The 21,428-nt window shown below is 46.5% G+C and overlaps 1 protein-coding gene across 5 annotated transcripts in view; it reads left to right on the forward strand.

Moving 5' to 3' along the window:
• The window catches only part of grip2b (glutamate receptor interacting protein 2b), a 128,102-nt gene that overhangs the window by 41,093 nt on the left and 65,581 nt on the right, over positions 1-21,428 (forward strand). For 2 of the 5 annotated variants that reach the window (XM_053868711.1, XM_053868712.1), the window contains exon 1: positions 14,940-15,202. The exons of 2 other annotated variants lie outside the window; for them this stretch is intronic. In XM_053868711.1, coding sequence (XP_053724686.1) covers positions 15,046-15,202 — 157 coding nt within the window. In that variant the 5' untranslated portion in view covers positions 14,940-15,045. Of the gene's footprint in view, positions 1-14,939; positions 15,203-21,428 lie in introns of those variants that run through there. One more of the 5 variants, XM_053868713.1, reaches the window with a different exon arrangement.

Consider the following 21,428-nt stretch of genomic DNA (forward strand, 5'->3'; position numbering starts at 1 on the left):
GTTCTCTCATGTCATAATCTCAGTAATCTCATCTGTCGCCTGCATGTTCCAGATTAGAAAACAGCCTCTCCGCAGTGCTGTGGATTATGAGAGCAGCATTTTTAGAAGAGCCAGAGGTGATAAAAAGAGCACATTGTCGTTTCCCGTCCTCAGATTATTCACATTATGTAATGAGTGGAGTCACCACGTGCTGGAATGTGATTCACTGTGATGCCTCAGTTGTTTCGCTCAAGTGCTGCAGGCAGAAATGACATCAACGCGTCTGTGTGCGTGTGTTTGCAGTGGTGTAAATACAAGCGGGACATGGAGGATTTGAGGTGTGATTTAAGATTATCACGAAGCAGGATTATGCATGTGATAGATTTACAGGTAATTATGTTGAAATAACTGTAAGAAAATATGTTATGTAATGGATCATTCACAACTTTGTCATGTGTGTGATTTCTGGAGCGACTCAGTTTATTTGAGTTGTTACTCGCAACATGTTGTACTGAGAATGAGTCACAGTCGGACCCGACTCTTGCTGGAGCGGTGGCCTGACGGAGACGGTTCCCCAATCGGCTGACATTGTGGAATTTCACACATCTCTGCCGGAGCTCGCCGCCCGCACGGCCTCCTGTCTGCAGAAGAGGTTTTGAATTTTGCCTCTGCTACTGCTGAAGAGAGAAGTTGGGAGTTGAGAGTGGCTGGAACGATGAGCGTGGCCCGACTGACAGCTGGATTAAGATGCTGAGTCTCATTTAAAAGCGAGCCGTGAGTAGTTCACCTCCGTGATGAGGGGTGGCGCCAGGAGTCCTTCTGGTTCCTATGACCATAGAGGAAGAACAATCGAAGCTGACAGGTGGCAAGAGGTCATTTCAGACTACTATAGATGGTGCTGACTGATGGACGAGTTTCACTTCAGAGGAAGAGCGCTGGTTCATGGAGCTGTCATCATGGTCAACACGCTTCCTTCAGTAGGTTTTGGAACAAAAACCAGCAAGTTTCAGAATAAAATGAATGTGTTTTCTTTGCTCTTTTGCATCGACATCCTGGAGTGGAAGACAGGGTGAAAGAAAGTCACGTGGATGGATGAAAGAGGGGGATGCTATGGGAGGGAAGGTGGTTCTGCTTACTCAGGTTCATCCAGCTGTTCCATCTCCAGTCCTCTGCCTCTCTTCCCCTCCTGATCCTCCTTATACAGCTATTTCCAGAAACGTTCTCTCATAAATAACATTTCCTCAGATGAGCTGGAGGAAATGAAATGTTTGATGTCGCCATGGCAACCAAGTTTCTCAACGTTATCGATGACACTGACACGTCAAAGTAACGCCAGGACATCTGAGGTGAATCCCTAAATATTCCCTCAGTTAAAACCCTGTGTCCTGATGCAGACTGGTTCTTATCAGCAGCAGACTGATGTGGAGGATAATATCCAGCTATTGTCCGTCACATTCATCTGCAGCTTATTCCAGAGCACATCAAACACTGGCGCTGCAGCAGGAAACACATACTGCCAATGCGGATTCATTAGAGGAGTAAAGCCATTATTTTAGTGGGAGTCTGGAATTGAGGTCACGTTACAGATGAGATTAAAATAGGAAGCAGCCGAGTGTTGTTTGGAGGCTATAAATATCTGAGTCAAACGCATCAGTGGGGCGATCCGTGTGGCCACCAGAGGGCGCCACTGGCACACATTTGTGATGGAGTTGGCGGATGAGGGACTCGACTCCCGGAGGGGAGACGCTAGGAGGCAGCAGATGTCTGCTGATGGATGAAAGATGCTGGAACCTGATGTTTTCTGTGGCTCTGTTTGGTGCTCAGGCCTCGCCCTACAATCAGAGAACACAAGTGCTCCTTATTCTTATCAGAAGTCAAGTCGTGGGGGCAGCAGTGGATGTTAAGAGACCTAAGACTGAGGAGTTCCAGGCCTGGCTGAGAGAGTGGGCCCCAGGGCCTCCTTCCAGTTGACCACATCCTCACTTGAGTCTCTCCTAAGTGACAGACCGTCCCTCAGAGACAGAGAAGTCTTGTTCTGTGGGTGACTACTGGCTGGGTGTCTTCTGGCTCAGCTCTTTCTTCTCCACGATGAAGACACCCCATGACTGAAGACACTGGCCTGGTGTTCCTGATACACCCAACAACAAACCAATACTCTCCTTTTGTCAACAAATGAACATAATCATTTAGAATTTTAATCATAATAATAAATATCACTGTTTAGAACCATCTGACAGACGAATCGAGTCCAGTCAGAAGCTTCACAGTGTAGGGTGACATTGGCCCTGTGGGCTGCTCCGTACACGCTCATGTACTGGTGCCATTGGTCCGACCCGCTGAATCACACGCCAAACATCCATCCTCACCTCTTCACTCTGTCTGACAGCCACCTGCTGTTCATTCAGTTCCGACAGCTTGCGGCGACGTCTGCTGTTGCCGGCGTGATAAATGGCGACGGCAGACCGTGTCTTAATCTGTGGGCTCGCTAACAAGCGGGAATATTTCATCATTTCCGAGCGACGACGTCTTATTTGGGCTCATTTGAACGTGAAAAGCTGCGGGTCAGATGAAAGATGAAATTAAACAGCCTGTTGGAGGAACTCTAATTGGCCTCAATGAAGCAGCTCGATGAACATGCGTGGAGTTCATTTCCACACCGTCTGGACCGCCTCACGCTCAGGTGGAACACGAGCCGAGCTCTTCTGGAGCATATGGAACTCTTCCGTTCCTGATCAACTCCGCCACCTAACTCAGCTCGCTTGCCAGCAGGAATTGTGAATTGGATTCCCGCTGGACTGAAGCAATCGCAGCGCAGCAGAAGTCCTGGTGGGAGGCCAGAGAGGGAACGCTGGCTGGAGCTTAATCTCTGTGGCGCATGGGCAGGTGGAGAGAGCGAGCAGGAGTTAGTGCTCAGGAGCGAGGCAAAGCCACAGCGTGAGCGTGGAAGCCGTGGGGCGCAATGAAGAGTGTGGGCTTCGTGAGAGGCGGGATCACTGAGTTTCCTCAGAGGTCAGTGAATGAATTCCGATGTCAGGTGTGTGGTTCGTTTCCCAACGGCGGTATCCACGTCCCTCCACTGGACACGTGACATCATGAAGGAAAGTCTTTTTGCACACCGGGTCAGGTGGAGAGGTCGTGAGTCATCCAGCCGCACGAGAATGAAACCTGAGATTGTGGTTAACTTAAACAACTGAGTGATCTCCCACCACGGAGAAGCAATTGCGAGGTCTGGCTCATCGACACGTTGGCCTGATCGAAGAGGCACCTGTCGCATGCTGACCTGGTCACAGTTTCACCCAACCATCAGTCACTTCAAAGGTGTGGAACAGATGCACCCGCGATTTCATCCAAAACTGTGTTCGCTTCTTTGTCACAAGTCCTCCTCAAATCATGACTCTGCTCTGGACCCAACCTGTTGTTATGATTGGAACTACTACTCTTAAACAGGGCTGCTACCACCGACTCTTTTGATTGTCGACGACGAAGGTTAGAATTCATCGACTATTCAGATGATGAATTGGAATAGAGGACCACGGTGTGTTCAGTATGAACCAGTATTCATTACAGGTTTCCATGGAGCCCTGTGATCCACTGCCGTCACATGGGAGAGAGAAGGAGCGAGATGATCTGCATTCAGCCAAGTATACGTCGCTGGAACAACTCATAATTCATTTCATGAGCTTGTGTGAACTTAGCGATGGCCACCTCTTCAGCTGTAGAGCTATTTTTCACTCAATTCACTCTATTCATTGTCATTGGTCCCCAGAGGTCCACATCAGGGTGAAGTGTTCCCAAGTGTTTCAAAAACAGGAGAACAAGTTTTTTGATTTTCGTCGACCAGTCATCGCACCGCTAAACTTGACTCACCCATTTGTAGACTCCTGATCATCTGTGTTAGCAGCATTACACCACGCTTGGCAGCCGGGACTCACCCACTCACACTATCACCTCCTCAGCCTCCTTATTTGCCCCCATTATTCTGCCACAACTTCCTCCCTCCTGTTGCCGTCCTGCTCGATAAATCACCTCCTCGCTTGTAAATGCGTTGCGGGTGTCGGCCCGATCATGAGTGCGAGGAATAAAAATAGTTAGGAGTGTAATTTGTTGTTTCACGAAGCGCGCCCAAGCCGAATCAGAGGTGTCGCTCCCAGTTCACTGTCGCGCCGCAGCCATCCGTCTTCTCCACTCGCGAGCAGCTAATCATAAATCTCGCAACAGGAGATGTTCACTTTGGGCGGCGGTGATTAATGCTGTTTACAAGAACACACACACACACTCACACACACACACACACACACACTCACACACGGTCGCGCTCATCAGAAACTATTTCCTTTGACACTGTGATTCTTCATTTGCATGTGGAATTTGTGTGGAGTGGTTTAGTTGTGAGTCTGTTCACGTGTGGGATGATGTGTGTAACATGCTGGTCATGTTTTTGTGCGGCAGCACATGGGTCATAATGTTAACAACAACCAAGGGTGAATAATGACTCCAGAGAATGATATTCACCGTGGTCTCAGGTCATCGTGATGTCACATGGAGCCAAGTGTCCCACACTAAGTCTGGTTCATGGAAGGCTTCATAACAGCAACAAACATGAGTCGTACGGTTGCTCCGACCTCAGAGCTGCTCACACGGCGCCCTCCTCCAGCAACCAGTAGCTGGAGCAGTCACGGGGGTCAAGTTGTAATCCGTCAGCGAGGCTTAAAATTTGAGCCGTGAGGTTCAAGGTGGCTTTAATTAACGAGCTTGTACAACAACACAGCGTGAAATTAATTAGAAAGGCTGTCAGTTCCTGTGAACCACACACACACAGAGAGAGAGAGAGAGACTTGGCATCCATTTTATTGGCTTGTGAATCGTCCTGATATTTCACTCAGCTCATGACTACACTAAAGAGAACACAGCACGGTGGCACAGTGGACTGAGCTGCTGCAACATGTCCGCTGGTTTCCCATCCAGACTTGGTGCACCTCTAGGTCGTGTGTGTGGAGTGTGTACGCTCTCTTGGTGCTTGTGCAGGTTTCGTCCCAGCACTCTGATTTCCTCCCATAGTCCGAAAACAAACATAGTGTGCAAAAGGGCGCATTGTTCGCTTAAGACTGTTGTTAATTGTCGCACTTGTGAATTCCCACACTGGCGTGGCCCTTGAACGTATCGCAAATGTGTCGCGAAAACGGCTGAGTGATTCTTCAGGGTGTGTCTAAAAGCAGTGAGTTATGTTGCTTCATCGCGTGTGTACACTTCTGTTAATATTTCTATTTGTTCATCAGTTAAGTCTTGACATGTCAGTCGCTTTGGTCAGTGGGATTTACATTGTTATGGCAGTCAGTTAGCTGTTAAGAGGAAGTTCATGCTCGCTCACTGTCTAGTTTACACAGAATTTTCAATTCACATCCGTGGTTTGATCACTGTGGTTTCAATTAGTTAAGTTATTTGTGATGAGAAACATGTATGATTGACTCTGTATATTTTATGTGAATTTGCATTTAATTGAATTATCAAGCATATTCACTCATTCACTCATCAAAAAAGTGCGAGTTAAGGGTGAACTTCACTACAGTCTCCTGTCCACCTGCCTGCTCATGTGTTCTGACCGACATACTGAAGTGTTTGCTGCCTAACTAAAGTTCAAATGTCGCACACTCCTTTGCATCAAAAAAACAATTTCAAATGTTTGTTTTACCAAGTTATACTTACAAAATGCCACTTCACTGGAAAGGCTCTGTTTCACATTGAGGCAGCGACAAGGACTACAAAAAAGGTCAACACTCCATGACCGCGACTCTGTTCTGGTTTCAACTGTTGACTGATAGCAGTGATCATTGAGAGTAGATGAAAACAATAATGAGACAAAATATGTTGCTCAATTTCATGAGCTATGAACTATGTGATGTCTCACTAACCCCTGACTAAAATTCTGATTTGAGGTGTTCATGTGGCGATGTTCCCTCCCTCCCTCAGGTTGCAGTCACAGGAGTTTATTTGTGTTTGGTGTGTGGCAAAATCACTGTCACTAAATTGTTTAGGCATAATGAAAACGTAATGTCTCCTGAATGATGAACCCGGTTCTTCCACATTCCATTACATGTCCAGGTTTCATTTTGCCAACTGTGTAGATAACTTTAGGAAATGCATAATAGGATCCCCTTAAATCAGGCGCACACTTTTCCCTCAAACAGAGCAGCTATGTTTTGTTGCTCTGAGCAGAGTATGATGTTGTTTAAGTTGCCACCTCCATATCTGCTGGGACACACACACACGCACACACACGCACACACTCATGCATGTAAGGACCGCAGCAGGTGTCTGTTCGGGCTCGTGTGTCATGGGATTTCTCTTCAGTGCCTGGAAGGAACTCATTTGAATTTTGTTTGTGAGTCACATTTAACACTCTGACTTAGAAAATAAATGAATCAGAAACTTCAGAGTCAGTTTCACTCTGCCGCTAGCCCAAGTTAAATTGTCGTTTTGTGCCACACATCTCTGCTTCATTCATTCATCCGGAGCTCCACAGAATTGTGTACTGAAGTTGTGTTGTTGTGCTGAGAGCCAGCGTAAATTGAGGGAGATGCTTATGTGCTACAGCCCCGCACAACTGGCTGCGCTCCCTTAAGATAGATAGATAGATAGATAGATAGATACTTTATTGATCTCTGAAGAGAAATTCCCATTTCCAGCATTTCCTTAACACTCAGACATGACAACACAATCCCAGATCATTGTTTTGGCCGCAGTACAAAGGTTCGACTCATACACAGAGCATACCTTCCTTCTCAGCAGATCAATGGAGTGACAGCAACCACTCTGACTCTTGACAAGTCAAACATCCCTTTGAATTTCCACAAGCCGAAGTTTCCCCGGACATATCCGGACGACTTTAATACGCTCAGCTCTGCAGCGAGATGCTGAGGAGCTAATGAAGCGTGTGGAAGACGACTGAATATCATCTCCACCCCTGTCATGACCCATTTAACTCCCTCCGCACTCTGCTGACACTAAGTGGTGCTCCCTCGACGGCGAGGCGCCTCCACACGTGTGTGTGGACCCAGAGTGTTTACAGACATATCTGCCTGCGCACCCACCTGTTGGCTTGTTTGGATTTGTTCGACAAAATTAGCATGTGTTTGAAAGCGCCGCGTCGGAGGGATTTGTGTGTTTGCATGAGTGAGAAATCTTGTGTCTCCTGAAGAAAAACAACTTGATATTCACAGTGTCCTGTTTTCATTTTTCTGTTTGGCCCCGAAGATGATAAATATTGAAGTCACAACGGCTCAAGTTGCTATATCAAAACAAGCGAACGCAGCTGCTAAAGCTGAAGACAATCGGTTGGAAAGGCTGGAATAAAGACGGTTTAGGAACAAATTTCATTCCATTCCAGCCGGGCACAAATATCAGTATAATATGGAATATCTGTGAAACGTGTGAGGACAGACGGTCGCTGCAAGGGGTGGAGTCAAGATGAAGGCAGGAGTTCACCTGCGCTGCTTGTTCGGGGACGGTTGTTGCAACTTTTGTTGTTGTTGCAACACTGTATCTGATCAGCTGGTTTGGTGTGACTAAAGTTGGTGCCCCCTATAATGGCCAGGAGAAGTGATCAGAGACTCACCAATTATTCTGCTCGATGGCACATTGGAGAGTCGGATGGTGAGATTACACAGCTCACAGACTCGTGTCGATTTGTTATCAGAGCTCACCATATTGTCCCCGGACTCACTGACCCGAGCAGAGATAATTGAGCTGGTGACTCTGCGTTATCCGTCGTAACTCTGGGAGCCCTGTGAGGGGAGATATGTGGACCGTCGAACAACAACTGGGCCATGATGGTTCTGTTGCTCCCGCCTTGGTGTTCTCCAGGAGGCTTTAATGACACAGATTCTTATGAATAACTCAGAAGAATAATGTTGGGAGGAAAACAAACTCAGGTTGGTGGCCCCTCAAGAGTAACGTGCGGGACGTGGATTCTGTGCTGAGTCGGGTTCTTCTCGCAGCAGTTTCCCTGACTCATTAAGAAACTTAAACCTGAGTCACTTAAGAGTGCGACTCATTGTGGATGTCGTGATGCTTGTGTCGGCAACCAAACTTCAGAGCGCCACGCTGCACCAGTTCTGTCAACGTTGCTTCCACTGAAGTTCAAGTGAAAACCCTCATTTGAGGTTTGGAATGTTTGTTTATAAGCTTTCATCTGAGAGTTCAGGAAGTGAGACGATGCATCTTTGAAGGCGAAACCGGCGAGCTGGGACGCCAGGTGAGTTGACAGCGCTAGAGCAGGTCCTGTGGCAGTCACACGTGCCACCCCAGCGCCGACGTTTCGGGATTCAGTCGTGGAGGCTATGATGGGCTTTATGGAGTGTGGAGTTACTATCGAACTGTGTTATACAGAGACAGACACAATATCAAAGGCTTTCCTTTATTTATTCTTCTTTGCTGAGGAGATGTTCCTCCACTGAGCAGCACTATTCCCTCTCCGTGTCCAACCTCAGATGTACTGGAGAGAACTCTGGTGTGAAAATCCTCTGAGCCCAGGCAACTGTTGAAGAACTCCTCAGGGGAGTGTTGAATATTCACTCTTCACAGTTCATACAGTCAAGGAAACACAAAAAAAAACAGGGATTCTGAAAAACATCACTTCCTGCTCAGGAAGAACACGGCCGACATATGGGAGAGTAGCTGGATCCACATGGCTCTGACTCCACATTTAGAAAACCTGATGCAATAATAGCTTAACAGGGTCAAATATAATAGGTTTGCATACTGAACTATATTGCGCCTTCATCGTTCCATGTGGTCACACATGTTTTTAAATGGACTGAAAGCCCTTTTTTTCGTGCAGTGTGCCAAAGTGGGGGTTCGGGAATGTGCGAGGCAGGGGATAACAGGGAGCATCACGGAGTCACCGTGACTAAAATGCACAGCGGTTTGACGGTTTTAAATAGAAAATGATACATTATCATTCATGAAAAGAATTTCAGAGCTCACCTAAACCCAACCTATGTGTTTTTTTTTCCTTTTTCTTACGTGTCGCACTGCCTTTTTTGTCAGTATTTGATGAAAAAGGCAGCTTTCCTAACATCATTGTATCATGCCACAGGAGTGAGGGTGGGTTGGTTAAAAATGTTTATCTAGTCTAAAAGGATTAAATAATCTTGAGGGTTGGAAGGAGATCTTGACAGTCTAAAACCACAGAATGAAAACTTGACTTTCAGAGGAACCTCACTTTGAAAACAAAAAGTCAATGAAAAACAGAGAAAAAAGAAAATCGGACATAAAAATGAGTCGACGTCAGCTGCTGTTGCACTGGAACTTAGGAGAACGTGTCGGAAAACATCTAACAAAAAATAAATTTCATTCTAGGTGTTGACTTCAGACAGGACATAATGTGGAAATAAAAATTATTTCCCCTGATGCACAACACATGTTTTATAATTATAATAAAACTATGAACACTAAAAAAGGCAGCAGCACTAAATATATGAATACTTAAAAAAGAAAAAACAATATTCTCTCTAATAGAAAAAAGAAACCAAAATGGAAATTGACTAAACCCAAAAAGGTGAACATGGAAAAATTTGAATGTTTAAAAGAAGAAGGAAAACAATTATTATTATTATTTGGAAAAAAGGGAGAAAACAAACCTTTGATATTGCTACTATTGCTACTCTCACCAAAAAGAAAATAAAATTAAAAAACTTTTAAAATAGTAAACAAAAAATGGAGACAGTGTCAAAAAAATACATCAAAATAAAAAAAAGCTGTCATCACAAATGGCCACTGGGAGGCTTCATTTTCAGGGGGTAAAACATCCTTAAAAATATCAAAGGCAGAGACGCAAGTCTGGCGAAAAGTGTCTGTAGAGAAAACAAGAGAACATAAATCAGAAGGTGACAATCTAAAAATGACACCAGAATACATGTTGTCAAAAGCAGAAAATAAAGAACAACAACATCAGGCATCCAAATAAAACAAAATTAAAAAATGACATAAAAGATTTCTATAGCAAAAACAATGATTTATAAGTCTGGATTATCGCTTTAGTGTCTGTCAATCAAATCTCTGTCATTCATCGATGGTGTTGTTTTTTCATTTGTCAAGTGTAAACAGACGCATTATATTTCCTACATTTGACAGTAACGAGCAACTGTGCCAGTTAAAAAACTAAAGTTGAGCTGGTGCCTAACAGCTGGGATGAATTCGCACCCACGCGGTTCAACAGCAGTTCATCCTCACACACACACACACACACACACACGTGTTTGTGAGCGCTGCCACCGTCCAACAATGAACAAGTGCAGAGCAACTCGACGTTCATTGCTTACCTCACTGACAGGAAGGAATCAAAGCAACCAGCTTCTCTTTCATGCTGCTGTAAAAGCAGCTGTTTGAGCTTCTCTCATCAGAATCTGCTGACTCAGCGATGATGGGATGGAAAGCAAGAATTCACCTGGGCCGTTACCCAGCGTGACGCTGTTGGCCGAGTGAACTGAAACTCTGCTGAGGTATTGTCAAAGAACCCGACTGCTGCACGTTTGATTTGGTGGCGGGAGCGAGCGTCAGGCGGAGGGATGTTGAACAGAACAGAAGTGTGACTCGCTGGTGCTGATCCAGGCTCCTGTAATAAGCGGGCCTGTGCGTGTCAGCCTGGATGCCAGCAGACAGGACAAAGAGGGTGGAAGAAGAAGTGACTTGACTTTGTGGTTTGTTCACACAAACGCAGAGACATTCGTCCCGGTTCGGTTCCTCAACACCAAATCTGACGCCTGCGTTGCCGCTCTTGTCAACTCAGCGAGCAAATAGCGATTCCAGTCGCCTCAGCAAGTCTGAGCAGCGGCTGCTCTGACAGGAGAGTCTGGAAACCAGGTCATGTCGACTGGCACTCCTCAACTTCCTCAAGTATTACAGACGGAAATAATCTCCGGCGCTGTGAGCGCGTCAGCGGGATCCGCGACCCGAAGTGGCTCGCCTCCCTCGCGCCGCTCTCCTCTGTTAAGTGGTAATTAACCTCGCGCTGGAGAAGACGCCGCGCAATGCTCGGCAGGCGAACGCCGCTAATGATGACCGTGTCTCCAGAACAACCAAAGGTGCTGACGGGAAGAGAGCGCAGCGTTGGTGAGGCGGAAGTGGGAGAGACGTGGTGAAACCAGGTCACATTAGAATAATGTTTCATTCATTGACGCCGGGGCTACACCTCATTATCTCCCCGTCCTTGTTAGCGCACAGATCTGCTTTAAGTGAGTCTATTTTGGGACGGCTGTCGTGTGGTCAGCCGCTTCAAAGAGCGAGTGGGACCCCCCTCCGTGACCTCTCAGTGATCCTCGAGGGCTTCAGACTCTGGTTTATTTTCATCCTTCTGAAGCTGATACTCTGTGGTTCCACTGGTGGGTGTTCGCTCCAGGCTGGGGCTTGTGGGAGACCATGACCTGTCAGCTCCTGCTCTTGTTCAGTTCCAAGCGTCCCAAGTAGTGGCTGTTAAAAGGAGTTTAGAGAAAGTCAGTCGACTTTTTCACTCCACTGTGATGCAGAAGCCTTCGGTGTTCCATGTTGATGCAAGTTATTGCATGTCACAATTTCATGTCACTCGGTATATAGACTACCTGGCGCTTCAGTCATGGTGCCAACGTTTTGGTCATCAGAAATTACTGTCGGCCATCTTGGCAACAGAAGTGGCTCTTTGGTTCACAAACAGACGTTGAAGCGTTAGCCTTGTAGCCTCTTGGAATGATTTCGACCGACGTTGCGTTTCAATACTGGTGCTTTTGTCTGTTTGCACCGTGAAAACTACAGAATAATAAACAGAAGCGCACATACATATTACAACACGCATCTACATACTATACGCGTTTCGCCTTCCAAGAGCGCTAAATAAAACAGTTGGCGCAGCTGCGCTCCTTCGCTTGTCACTCCAAAATCGTGATATAGACAAGTGATTGATCGACAGGCAGAACATACATCTCTCTCTGTACATCAGGAACAAGGTGTGTTGAGTATCTCCGCACGAGCAGTTACACATGTGCAGGAGTCTCAGGATATTGTTCTGGCATCGGCAACCGGCAAAAGCAATTTCAAAATTAAAAGCATGACCAAATGTTGTGATGTAAAGTGCACACTTGAATGAACAATGAAACTAAAACAAAACAAAAAACTGGGCAAACTGCCTGCCATTACAGACGTGTTAGAGAACGGCTGTTCAAAAACCGCTTTCAGGCCCAAGAATATCTGCTTGTTGCGTGTCGTCAGAACAGTATTTTGTCCAACCCATCCTCACCCCATGGCATAATACTGTACATGTCATGATCCGCTTTTGTTTTGTTCCCTTGACTCCTGTTTCTGTTTCTCGCTCCCGCCTTCCTGTTTGTGTGGCACATGTCTGGAGCCAATCATCCCATTCACCTGTGTATAAGAGCACCTGGACTCCAGCAACGTGTGCCAGATCGTCTCCCTGTTTTCTTGGTAAAGTGGCTCTCCTCGTTCGTTCTCTCTCTGCGCTCTAGTTTGCTCATTTTTTACTACTCTCTCTGAAACCCTGGTGCCTGAGTTTGCGTTTTATTCCTTCCTCTGTTTCCGTGTGGTTTGTTCTGCGATTTACTATTTCTGTTCATTGTGTTTTTGTCTTTCTGTTTACATATTTAAGTTTGTTTGACTCTCCCGGTTCGGTGACGTTTTCCGTTTGGACTCGTGCTTGTAGACTTCGCCTGGTTTCATCACGCTCTCTGTTTTTCCTGGTTCGGTGACTCTTTCTGTTCTGGTTTTATTGTTTAATGATTTAATATTGTACCTTGTTCCACTCCTTGCCTCCTGTATGTTTTCTCATCACTGCACTTGGGTCCCACTTCATGTCTTGACTCATAACAGTATATTGACGTTGGGAAAGTGGACTTTTTCGTACTATACGGATAAAAACCACAGCCTTCAACGTAAAGTTTTTCGCATAGGTGTTTCAGTGGACTGGAAGAACGGTGTCCTTCCGTAGCATTCCAAGCAGGATGGTGTGGCTCGTGTGTCACCCGGGGTAGCGTGGTGCATCATGCACACAGCGGTTTGATGGCCTTTAAATAACTATCTGGCACGTTTTAAACACAGACTGAATGTTTAAAACGTCTCATTGCTTAACCTAACCTTTGTCTTTTTCTTCACGTCACGCTGCCGATGTGTCAATATACGATGCTGAAGGCTGTCTTTTTCGTCAGTATAGGGCGGGACAGGCAAGGATGTGCTTGATTCAAACTGTGGACTAATGTGCGGCCATTGCATATTTGCTGTCCACTTGCTGATGTCCTCTCACTGTTATGGTACGGGCCAGGGTTCATTCTTCTCCGTTCTTCATCTGTCAGTGTCAGTTTTGTCTGATAAATTTTGAGACCTTTTGTTGGTGGGCCTCTCTTGCACTTTGACGAATAACGGTACGCCGCAATAATGTGAGCGCCCATTCATATGTCATCGCTGTTTACGAACTGTGAATGCGACTATATCGACTGTCGGATCGCTTGAATGTGAATGGATGACTTGAGATCTGAGGCCTGCGGGTCCCGACCTGTTTCTGTGGATGCAGCACAGAAATGGGCTCACGGGTGGTGACACTGGATGGACAGTTTGGCTCGCAAGCAAACGTCCTGCACCTGCAAGTCGGTTTTTGTCGTTGACTTTAAGGTGACAAAGACCTGAATGAGTGATCCTCCTGACCATGGAGCTCTTTCTAAGCCTCCGCTGGCTTGTTATGCATCAGGGGAAAGGCATCCTCATCCTTTGACTCATCCTGGAAGCTTCATTGACTCGTCTCTCTGGTTTTCATTTGAACCAAATTTCTGGACCACCTTATCCCTTCCCAGTCTCCTCGTAATGATCTCATGTCACATGACAATTCTTCCTTTCCGTCTGTCCATTTTCTCATCCCCACCGTCTCTGTCTCTCGCTCTCCTGCATGATCTCATCTGAGCTCTAATCTGTGACTCGTGTCGCTCCATAATGAGCCCACCGGCTCCTCCAGGAGAGATCAAACACACACTCCTGTCACCTGTCGGGACGTTTCATGGATTCATTTCAGAGGAGGTTTTTTTTTATAGAACTTTCTTCATCCTCTCATGACATCATCAAAGTTATCCTCAAAGACACATCTTAACCAATTCTAAAAGTGTCCCTGCTTCTGATGTGAACCTCAGTGATGAAGTCCCGACCTCAACCAAGGACCGTTTCTGGAGATCAGGATAGTGATCGATCAAAGGACTCACTCTCCTCACATTCTCTCTTCTGCGCCTCCATCATCTCTGTCTCTGTCCATCCTCTTCACTCCTCCCTATCATTCACCCAGCCATCTTCAGTCTCTCGTTCCTCTTCTCCTCAGCTCGTAGCGCCAGCTCCTCCCTTGGGTGAAAGGCAGGGGACTCCCTGGACAGGTCTCTGGTTCATCTCAGGACACAAGGACACAAACAACCACTCACACCTACAGACAGCTCAGCAGCACTGTGGGAGGAAACCAGAGTGCCTGAAGGAAATCCAATCTACCGCGGTGTTGGACAAAAAAAAAAGCATTGTGTCAGAGTTATGGTGGTCGGGTCAAAGTTTGTGTAGAAGCTCCAAGAAGTCTGACTTAATGAAGAGCGACATGAATATTGAAAAAAGATGGATGAGCCGAATCAGAAAAGTTAATATTTGATTTGTCTTTTCAGGGAAGTTGGCAGCAGTTTTGAGGAGTCAAACTGTGCGAGTGTGTGCAAGAATGTGAGGACAGAAACGTGTGTGTTGCACCGAGTTAATGATGCATGGAACACTGGAGATAAAGCAAATGGTTGCACGCTGAGTGTTTTTGAAATTTACTTATTTATTCATCCTCTCGCTCCAGTAGAGAGTTCTGAAGGTTGAAGAGCTGGAGGGAGGAGAGAGAGAGAGGAGAAGAGATGGAGAGGAGGGAGCCGCCTCTGTTTCTCCTGAGTGCTTCACTTCGGATCGACTGTGAGCCGGAGAAGAGGGGGAATCTCGTCCTGCAGCGCCGCGGAGGGGAGCGTGGGGGGCGTCCCGAAGGGAAAACCGCTTCTCAGTCCGAAGACTTCAGCTGTCGAGTGAACTTCCACGATGGACAGGATGGAGCGAGTGATGAAGATGGTGAAGCGGATGTCGCCGAGGAAGAAGAAGAGGGAAGGATATGGGGAAAGAGAAGGAGTACCAGGAGAACTGGAGAGCCCGGACACGCTCTGCGATGAGCTGTGCCGGTTCAGCCTGTGCATCAGCGGTGAGGGCTTCACGGATGTGTGGGGGTTGAGCTCCTTGTTTAATACGATTAGAAAACCCGCCGAGGTTTTCCAAACAAAGGAAGATGTTACACCTCTGACATTAGATCTGGGGGTCGGTTCTGCATGCCACGGGTGCGACCCAGACCTGCCCTGCTGTAGATGCAAGGTAGAGGATGAATTGTTAATAGTTGTGGCTATTTCAGGTTGGACTGAGTGTTGAGTGCTGACCCTCGTATGTGCAGGAGGTTTCCTAACGTAGCTGAAGATGTAGCACCAACACACTCATTGTGTCTTATGCAGATCCAGCACATGTGGTGCATTAGATGCAGCAACTACACAACATGTGGAGTCAGCAAAATATTTTGGGGTTCACAAGTTGGAGCTCTGTGAAGTGAGTACAGTTTCATTCTGGTGTCAGATATTGGCGTTTAAGGAAATCATTTTTTGACTTGTACCTGAGGTGAGTTCACTCCACCGACACACCAATTCCTGCGACCGCCGCTTTTGTTACAGCAGTTTGGTGGTGTTTTTTTCGTGTCGAGTCTGACCGACAAACTTTGACATGTGTTGAGGTTGACCAACCCCAGCCTTTGGAACAGTTGCTCTGTGGGCTTGTTGAATCTGCTGAATCTATCTCGAATGAGAGTTCCCCGAATGTCCACATACTCTGGGACCCCAATAATTATCACATTATTACGCCTGGATCTGGATTCCAAGTCCTCATGTTTATCCATTTATAACACCTCTTCGAACTAGTTCTTGAAGCGTGTCGTTCACCGTATAGCTCCACAGCTTCATCTCCTCCGTACGAGTAAATTTGGCTTCAGTCTTCTCATTTTGTCCTGCCAAGATTCGTGCCAGTTTCTGTCGTCCCCGAATTCTGCCGATTCACTCTTCATCGGTTGCCTTCGGCATCAACATAGGACACGCAAGTCACCTGAGATGAGTCGCTATTTGACTTGTCTTAGGAGTGAGGTGGGTTGGTCAAGCACAGAAGCTCGAGGGGCACTTTAACTTTCACCAGAGTTGGTCTTTGGCTGGTTACACTTTTACTTACGCAACTTTTTTTCTTGTACCTCTGGTTGGCAGTGCTGCATACTCATCTGTCAGATGGTGTCTGCTGCATGTGATGGCTGTAGGAATCCACCACCGATTTGTGTCGACGTGAAACCAATGTATTTTTAAACAAAGGCAAGTCGTCTCACTCAAAACTCACACAAGTATGTGTGTACATCTACACATACACGCTGCTTGACCTACATATATTTTCCTCTAACTTCTATCCACACAGCTGCTCTCAGGTTTGGAATGACTCAAAACTTGAGTGTTATCTGGTGCTGACTCACTATAATGCACTTTTTAGAGGTGCATTCTTTCACAGATTTTTTTTAAGCACAGTCTAATTGCAGGGACAACATGATGACTCGGCATATTTAAAATGACAGTTGTATTTCCTGTAACAGCAGAAGATGATGACATCATTAGCGCATCGTCTGCAACACTTCAAAACTCTTATTTTCAAGTCAGAGCTTTGTTTTGTCCCGCGACAGATTCAACATTGTTTGGCGGTGTAATGAGCTGGCGCTACACTTTAATTAGCCGGAGTCGATGAGCCTCCATGCCTCGCGTCTTCTTCAAAGACTCTCTAATGTAATTTGCAGAAAGTTCAATAATTTTGGGCGGCGTATAAATTTAAATCAGCTTTGATCTGGCTCACGTCTGAGGCAGACTTTTCGGGTGGAGTGAAGGCAGCGACGCGTTTCATCAAACAATGTTCCTCGTCGCTCAGCAGAACGCAGCAGCAGATGAACTTCAAACAGGAGCAGACAAAAGCGCAGCCAGCGTCTGTGCACGGCAGGAAAGTGGCACTTTAACACGAGAGGCAACACGAGCGCAGCACCGCTGAGGTTCTGTTCGTCACAGGACTTCAGCAGAATTATCACACAGAGGGGGAGACGAGAAAACACTGGCTGCTGTGAACTGCACGTTTTGTTTGTGAGATAATAGTCTTTGAGTTGCACAATGTGTTCGAGTCAAGTTAAGTGAAAGTGTTTTAGACTCTTTGGTTTTCCCCGAGTCAGAACAGACAGACGGTTACTGATGTTTATATGAGACGAGTGAACCTGTCGCTATCCCACTTCTGACACCATTTTAGAGGATGAGTCTGGTGCCTCGACCTCATCTCGGAGGTCCATCACACGTGCCTCCGGATAAAAGCAAACTCAATAATTCAGCTCAAAAAACAACTGTACTGAACCATCACAGGTGATCTAATGCTCTGTCCTTCCGTCACTTGTGAGCAGGACCCCGCCATACTTGAACTCCTCTATCTCCAGAACATCTCGACTATTGACAGGATTTCCTCCATCAGCTCGGTTGAGACCAAAAACATGATACACTGAGATAGGAGTTTCAGCTGAAATGGAAGCCCTGTCCTCCCAGAGAGACTCAGAGCAGAACTGAAACATCATCTGAGGATGTCTCCAGGACGAGTTTGATTTGACTTTGTGGGTTATGTTCAGGCCATCCATCATCCATCCATCAGGTCCTCCAGTCCTCCTCTGATGTGGGCGGATGTGCGACTCTTCAGTGGGACTTTCACACCTTCTCTGACACCACTTATCCTCTGGCTGGAAGTGGATCAATTTCCTCCCAAATTAGCTTTTTAATCGTCGTTTCAACTGCTCTGTCAGGGCTGTAGAGAGGATGAGTCAGAGAAGCACCCGTGCACAATCGCAGCCGTGACTCTGTACGTCTCTCAGCCAGTGTGTGGGATTGCCTCTTGTGTCGGGCTAAACTTCAAAACTTCTGCACGCAGTCCTCCGAAGGTGAAAACAGTTGAAAACCGGAATGTGCGTCGTCTAACAGTCGTGTCTGAAGTCACTCCTCCCTCGAGAGCCTTCAGCACACACACACACACACACACAGACGTCAACACAGCGTACCCCGCAGGTCGACTGCAGAGGCTGCTCTTCACAGCGGGCCATTAGAAAGTGCATCTCTCATTTTCCCTACAACAAAAGTGGTCATTGGTCGGGTCGCGAGGTCGATTGGATGATGCTGGACTGGAGCAGGTGCTGGAGGAGAATCTCAGTCATGAGGGTGAAACCCTCTGCTTTATTGACCTGAGGCGTTCTTCAGCTTCTTGTGACGGCTTCATTCTTTTGTGTCCGTTCCTAAACATCTTAATGATGATGAGCATGCTGTGCAGGAGGTGAGGCTGAAGGCTCTGTTTTCCCTCTGACCGATTCACATTGTTGCGTTATGACGCGCACCAGAGGGCGCCACAGCGTTCCGAGCAAGCGCCTGTTAACCTGTGTTCATGCATGTTGGAGGAAACCACCTCACCTGGACTCGTGTTGCCGGTTCCCCGTGTGTTGCCCAGCTTCTATACTCTGTATTAAACATGAAGTCACTTAAATGTTTTGCAGTCGAGTAGGTCAACTGACGGATCAACAGCAGGACGACTCGCCCAATAAACATGAGTCATGGATCTGTTTTTCCAATTACACCGATTCATGTTGTTGCGTTACTAGTAAAATAGTTCTTATATGTTTGGCCACCAGAGGGCACCACAGTGCGAGCCTGTGTTGGTTCATGTATGCTAGTGAAAACCATGAGTCCCACACACCTGAACGAGTCCATGAGACTCCGGTTGCTGGTTCCTTAACAGAGAGGAAAAATCTTTCCATGTAGAGGAGGTTAGACCTTGACTCACATGCTTTATACTACAAGGACTCACTCAATAATCACATTCTGTATGACTCAAGCCACCGAGTCCTAACACATACTGTACTCCCGACTCATGGGTTAAACTTTAGTGGGTAATTTGCTGTGCCGTGGTTGAGAGCAAAAGCTATACGTTCTCTTTCTGTATGTTCAGAATCAACGGCAGGTTCGATACTTGAACAATATCTGATGATGAGTTGAGTCACGGATGAATGCAAGTGTTTCCAGAACAGTCTGAGGGAACAATCGCACACATTTGACCCCAGAAACTCACAAAGACACGCTCGAAGTGGATGAAACAGACAAGGAAGGGAAGAGAGGTGTTCCTGGGAGGAGAAGACAGCGGCAGGAAGCAGCGGGATGTCGACGGAGACAAAGACTCAAATCCAACATTTCTGCTTTGATCCTCAGACAAAGTGTTTCTCAGAGGAAGCTTTTCTGTTTCAACTCGGCGTCGCACAAACTTGACAATCGTTCAGGGTTGTAGTCAGAGTATGACGTGGCAGGTGAGTCAACTATTTTAGTTTGGTTGAAACATGCTGACAGTTGTTGCAAGTGATTGTTCAGAGCTGTGTGAGTTTGAAGACATTCAGGCTGATCAAACTTTTGATTGGATCAAAGACATTTCATCCAGTCAGAAAGCCACATTTATTTAGTGTGTTAGTTTAAGATGAAGAGATTTGAGTGGAGAGAAAGAGTGTTTTATACACTCTGTGTTTGTTCCTGCATCCTTGACAGTGAGCTTTATTTCAGCATGTTCGGTTTCATTTCTGCAGTCCACTCTTGAAGTCAGGGCGAGCGCTGAAAGAGGAAACTCATTTCTCGGCTTCATTTTTCCACAGTCTCATGACCCATCGCCAGTTGATTGTTTTGCTCGGGTATAGTTCACAACCCGCCGTCCAGTGGAGCCCTGCGAGAGTCTGATGTTCAAACGCTGGCTTTGTGGGGCTTATTTTCCCCAGCGAGAGGCAGGACTGTCGATCGAGCTGATCCTCGTTCCTGTCACTTGGCCCTCTGATGTGAATCCAGTGAGTCAGTTCCAGAATAAACACTCACAAAGTCATGCTCTTGTAACATCACGAGAGAAGAACTGAACTATTCTCTGAAAGTTTCATCACAAGCTAAAGAAGTGTAACAAAACTACCAACATATATTTCACATCTGAAGCTCAAAGGGCATGAAGAAGAAGCTGTCTGATGATTTCTGGGATCAGAGCGATGACTTGTTTTGTGACGACAGTTGGGGAACAGAGCCCACGCTCCTGCCTCCACTGTTTGAACAAAATGCTGCACCACTGTTTAAAGGTGCGGTGTGGTGGGTGCATTGGGTGGTTGACTATGAGGACCGTGCCACAGGTCTGCACTCACACACACTCACCTCCACACACATTTGTTTTTCTATCCTTGTGCGGACTTTATGAGGCTTCTCATTGCTATAACCCTTTCCCCAGCCTCTCACCCTAAACCTAACCATCCAAAACACATGGCTCAACCAGGCTTAACCAGGACTCTGAACCAAACTGAAACCGGTAAAAGTCTTCATCCTCAAATTGAGGCTTAAACTTGTGGGGTCCAGTACTCACAATGTCATACGGTCCTCACAAGGATAGTCAATAATTGGTCCCAACTAAGTAGGATCAACAAGCCCACACACACACACACACATTATTCATTATTGTTATTAGAGACAGTTCACCTCCACATCCTCCATCCTCTCCTTCTGTCGCTCTCTTGATCCCAGTGATTGACCTCTGCAACCCCTTCCCTGCCACATACACTGTTTCTCAGTTGCTCTCTCTTTCATGAGGTTCTGGAACGTAGTTGAAGTGTATTGTAGACGTTCCACTGCTGACACATGACATGAAGAGCAACATCTTCTCAACAACTGCTCAGCCCCGTCTCCAACCGTCTCCATCCTGAACCCAGCGGCTCTGACACTGACTTTGGGTGGTTCAATTGTCTCTGTGGTGACAGATCTGCGCCCAGTGGTCCGTTGGTTCAACTTTTGGTTTCAACCTGTTCAGCTCAGTCCAGGAATCATGATACTACTGTTACTGCAAGGACATCCACTCAGTCTTTCTTCTGTGTTGAACTGTACTGAACCAGTGATGTCGTCAACAAGCGACATGTTTTCGACATGTTGAAGAATGTATGCACAGTGATGTCATCAGGAGGCGCCCATCCAGACACTGTTCTAGTCTTGCTACATGTGATTTATTGTGTGTGCTTTAGCACTTACATTGTGCACTACTCAGCTTATACACAACCCTGTGTGTAAATTACATGTTAAATGTATAGGGGCATAAAACCATTGAGGAATTAAGCAGGGATGGTGGTCAAGTACAGAAGTAAGACTCTATGGATGAACCTGACCAGCAAAAGTCAAAAGTCATCTGTGCTTCTTTACCCTAAACTGCTGAACAATGCAACCAAAGCCAAAACCAAAATGGCACCTGCCTCTCCCTGTCATGACGGCAGTGCTGAAACACTTATAGTG

This window comes from Synchiropus splendidus, chromosome 6, assembly GCF_027744825.2.
Source record: "Synchiropus splendidus isolate RoL2022-P1 chromosome 6, RoL_Sspl_1.0, whole genome shotgun sequence".
In the NCBI taxonomy this organism is placed as follows: domain Eukaryota; kingdom Metazoa; phylum Chordata; class Actinopteri; order Syngnathiformes; family Callionymidae; genus Synchiropus; species Synchiropus splendidus.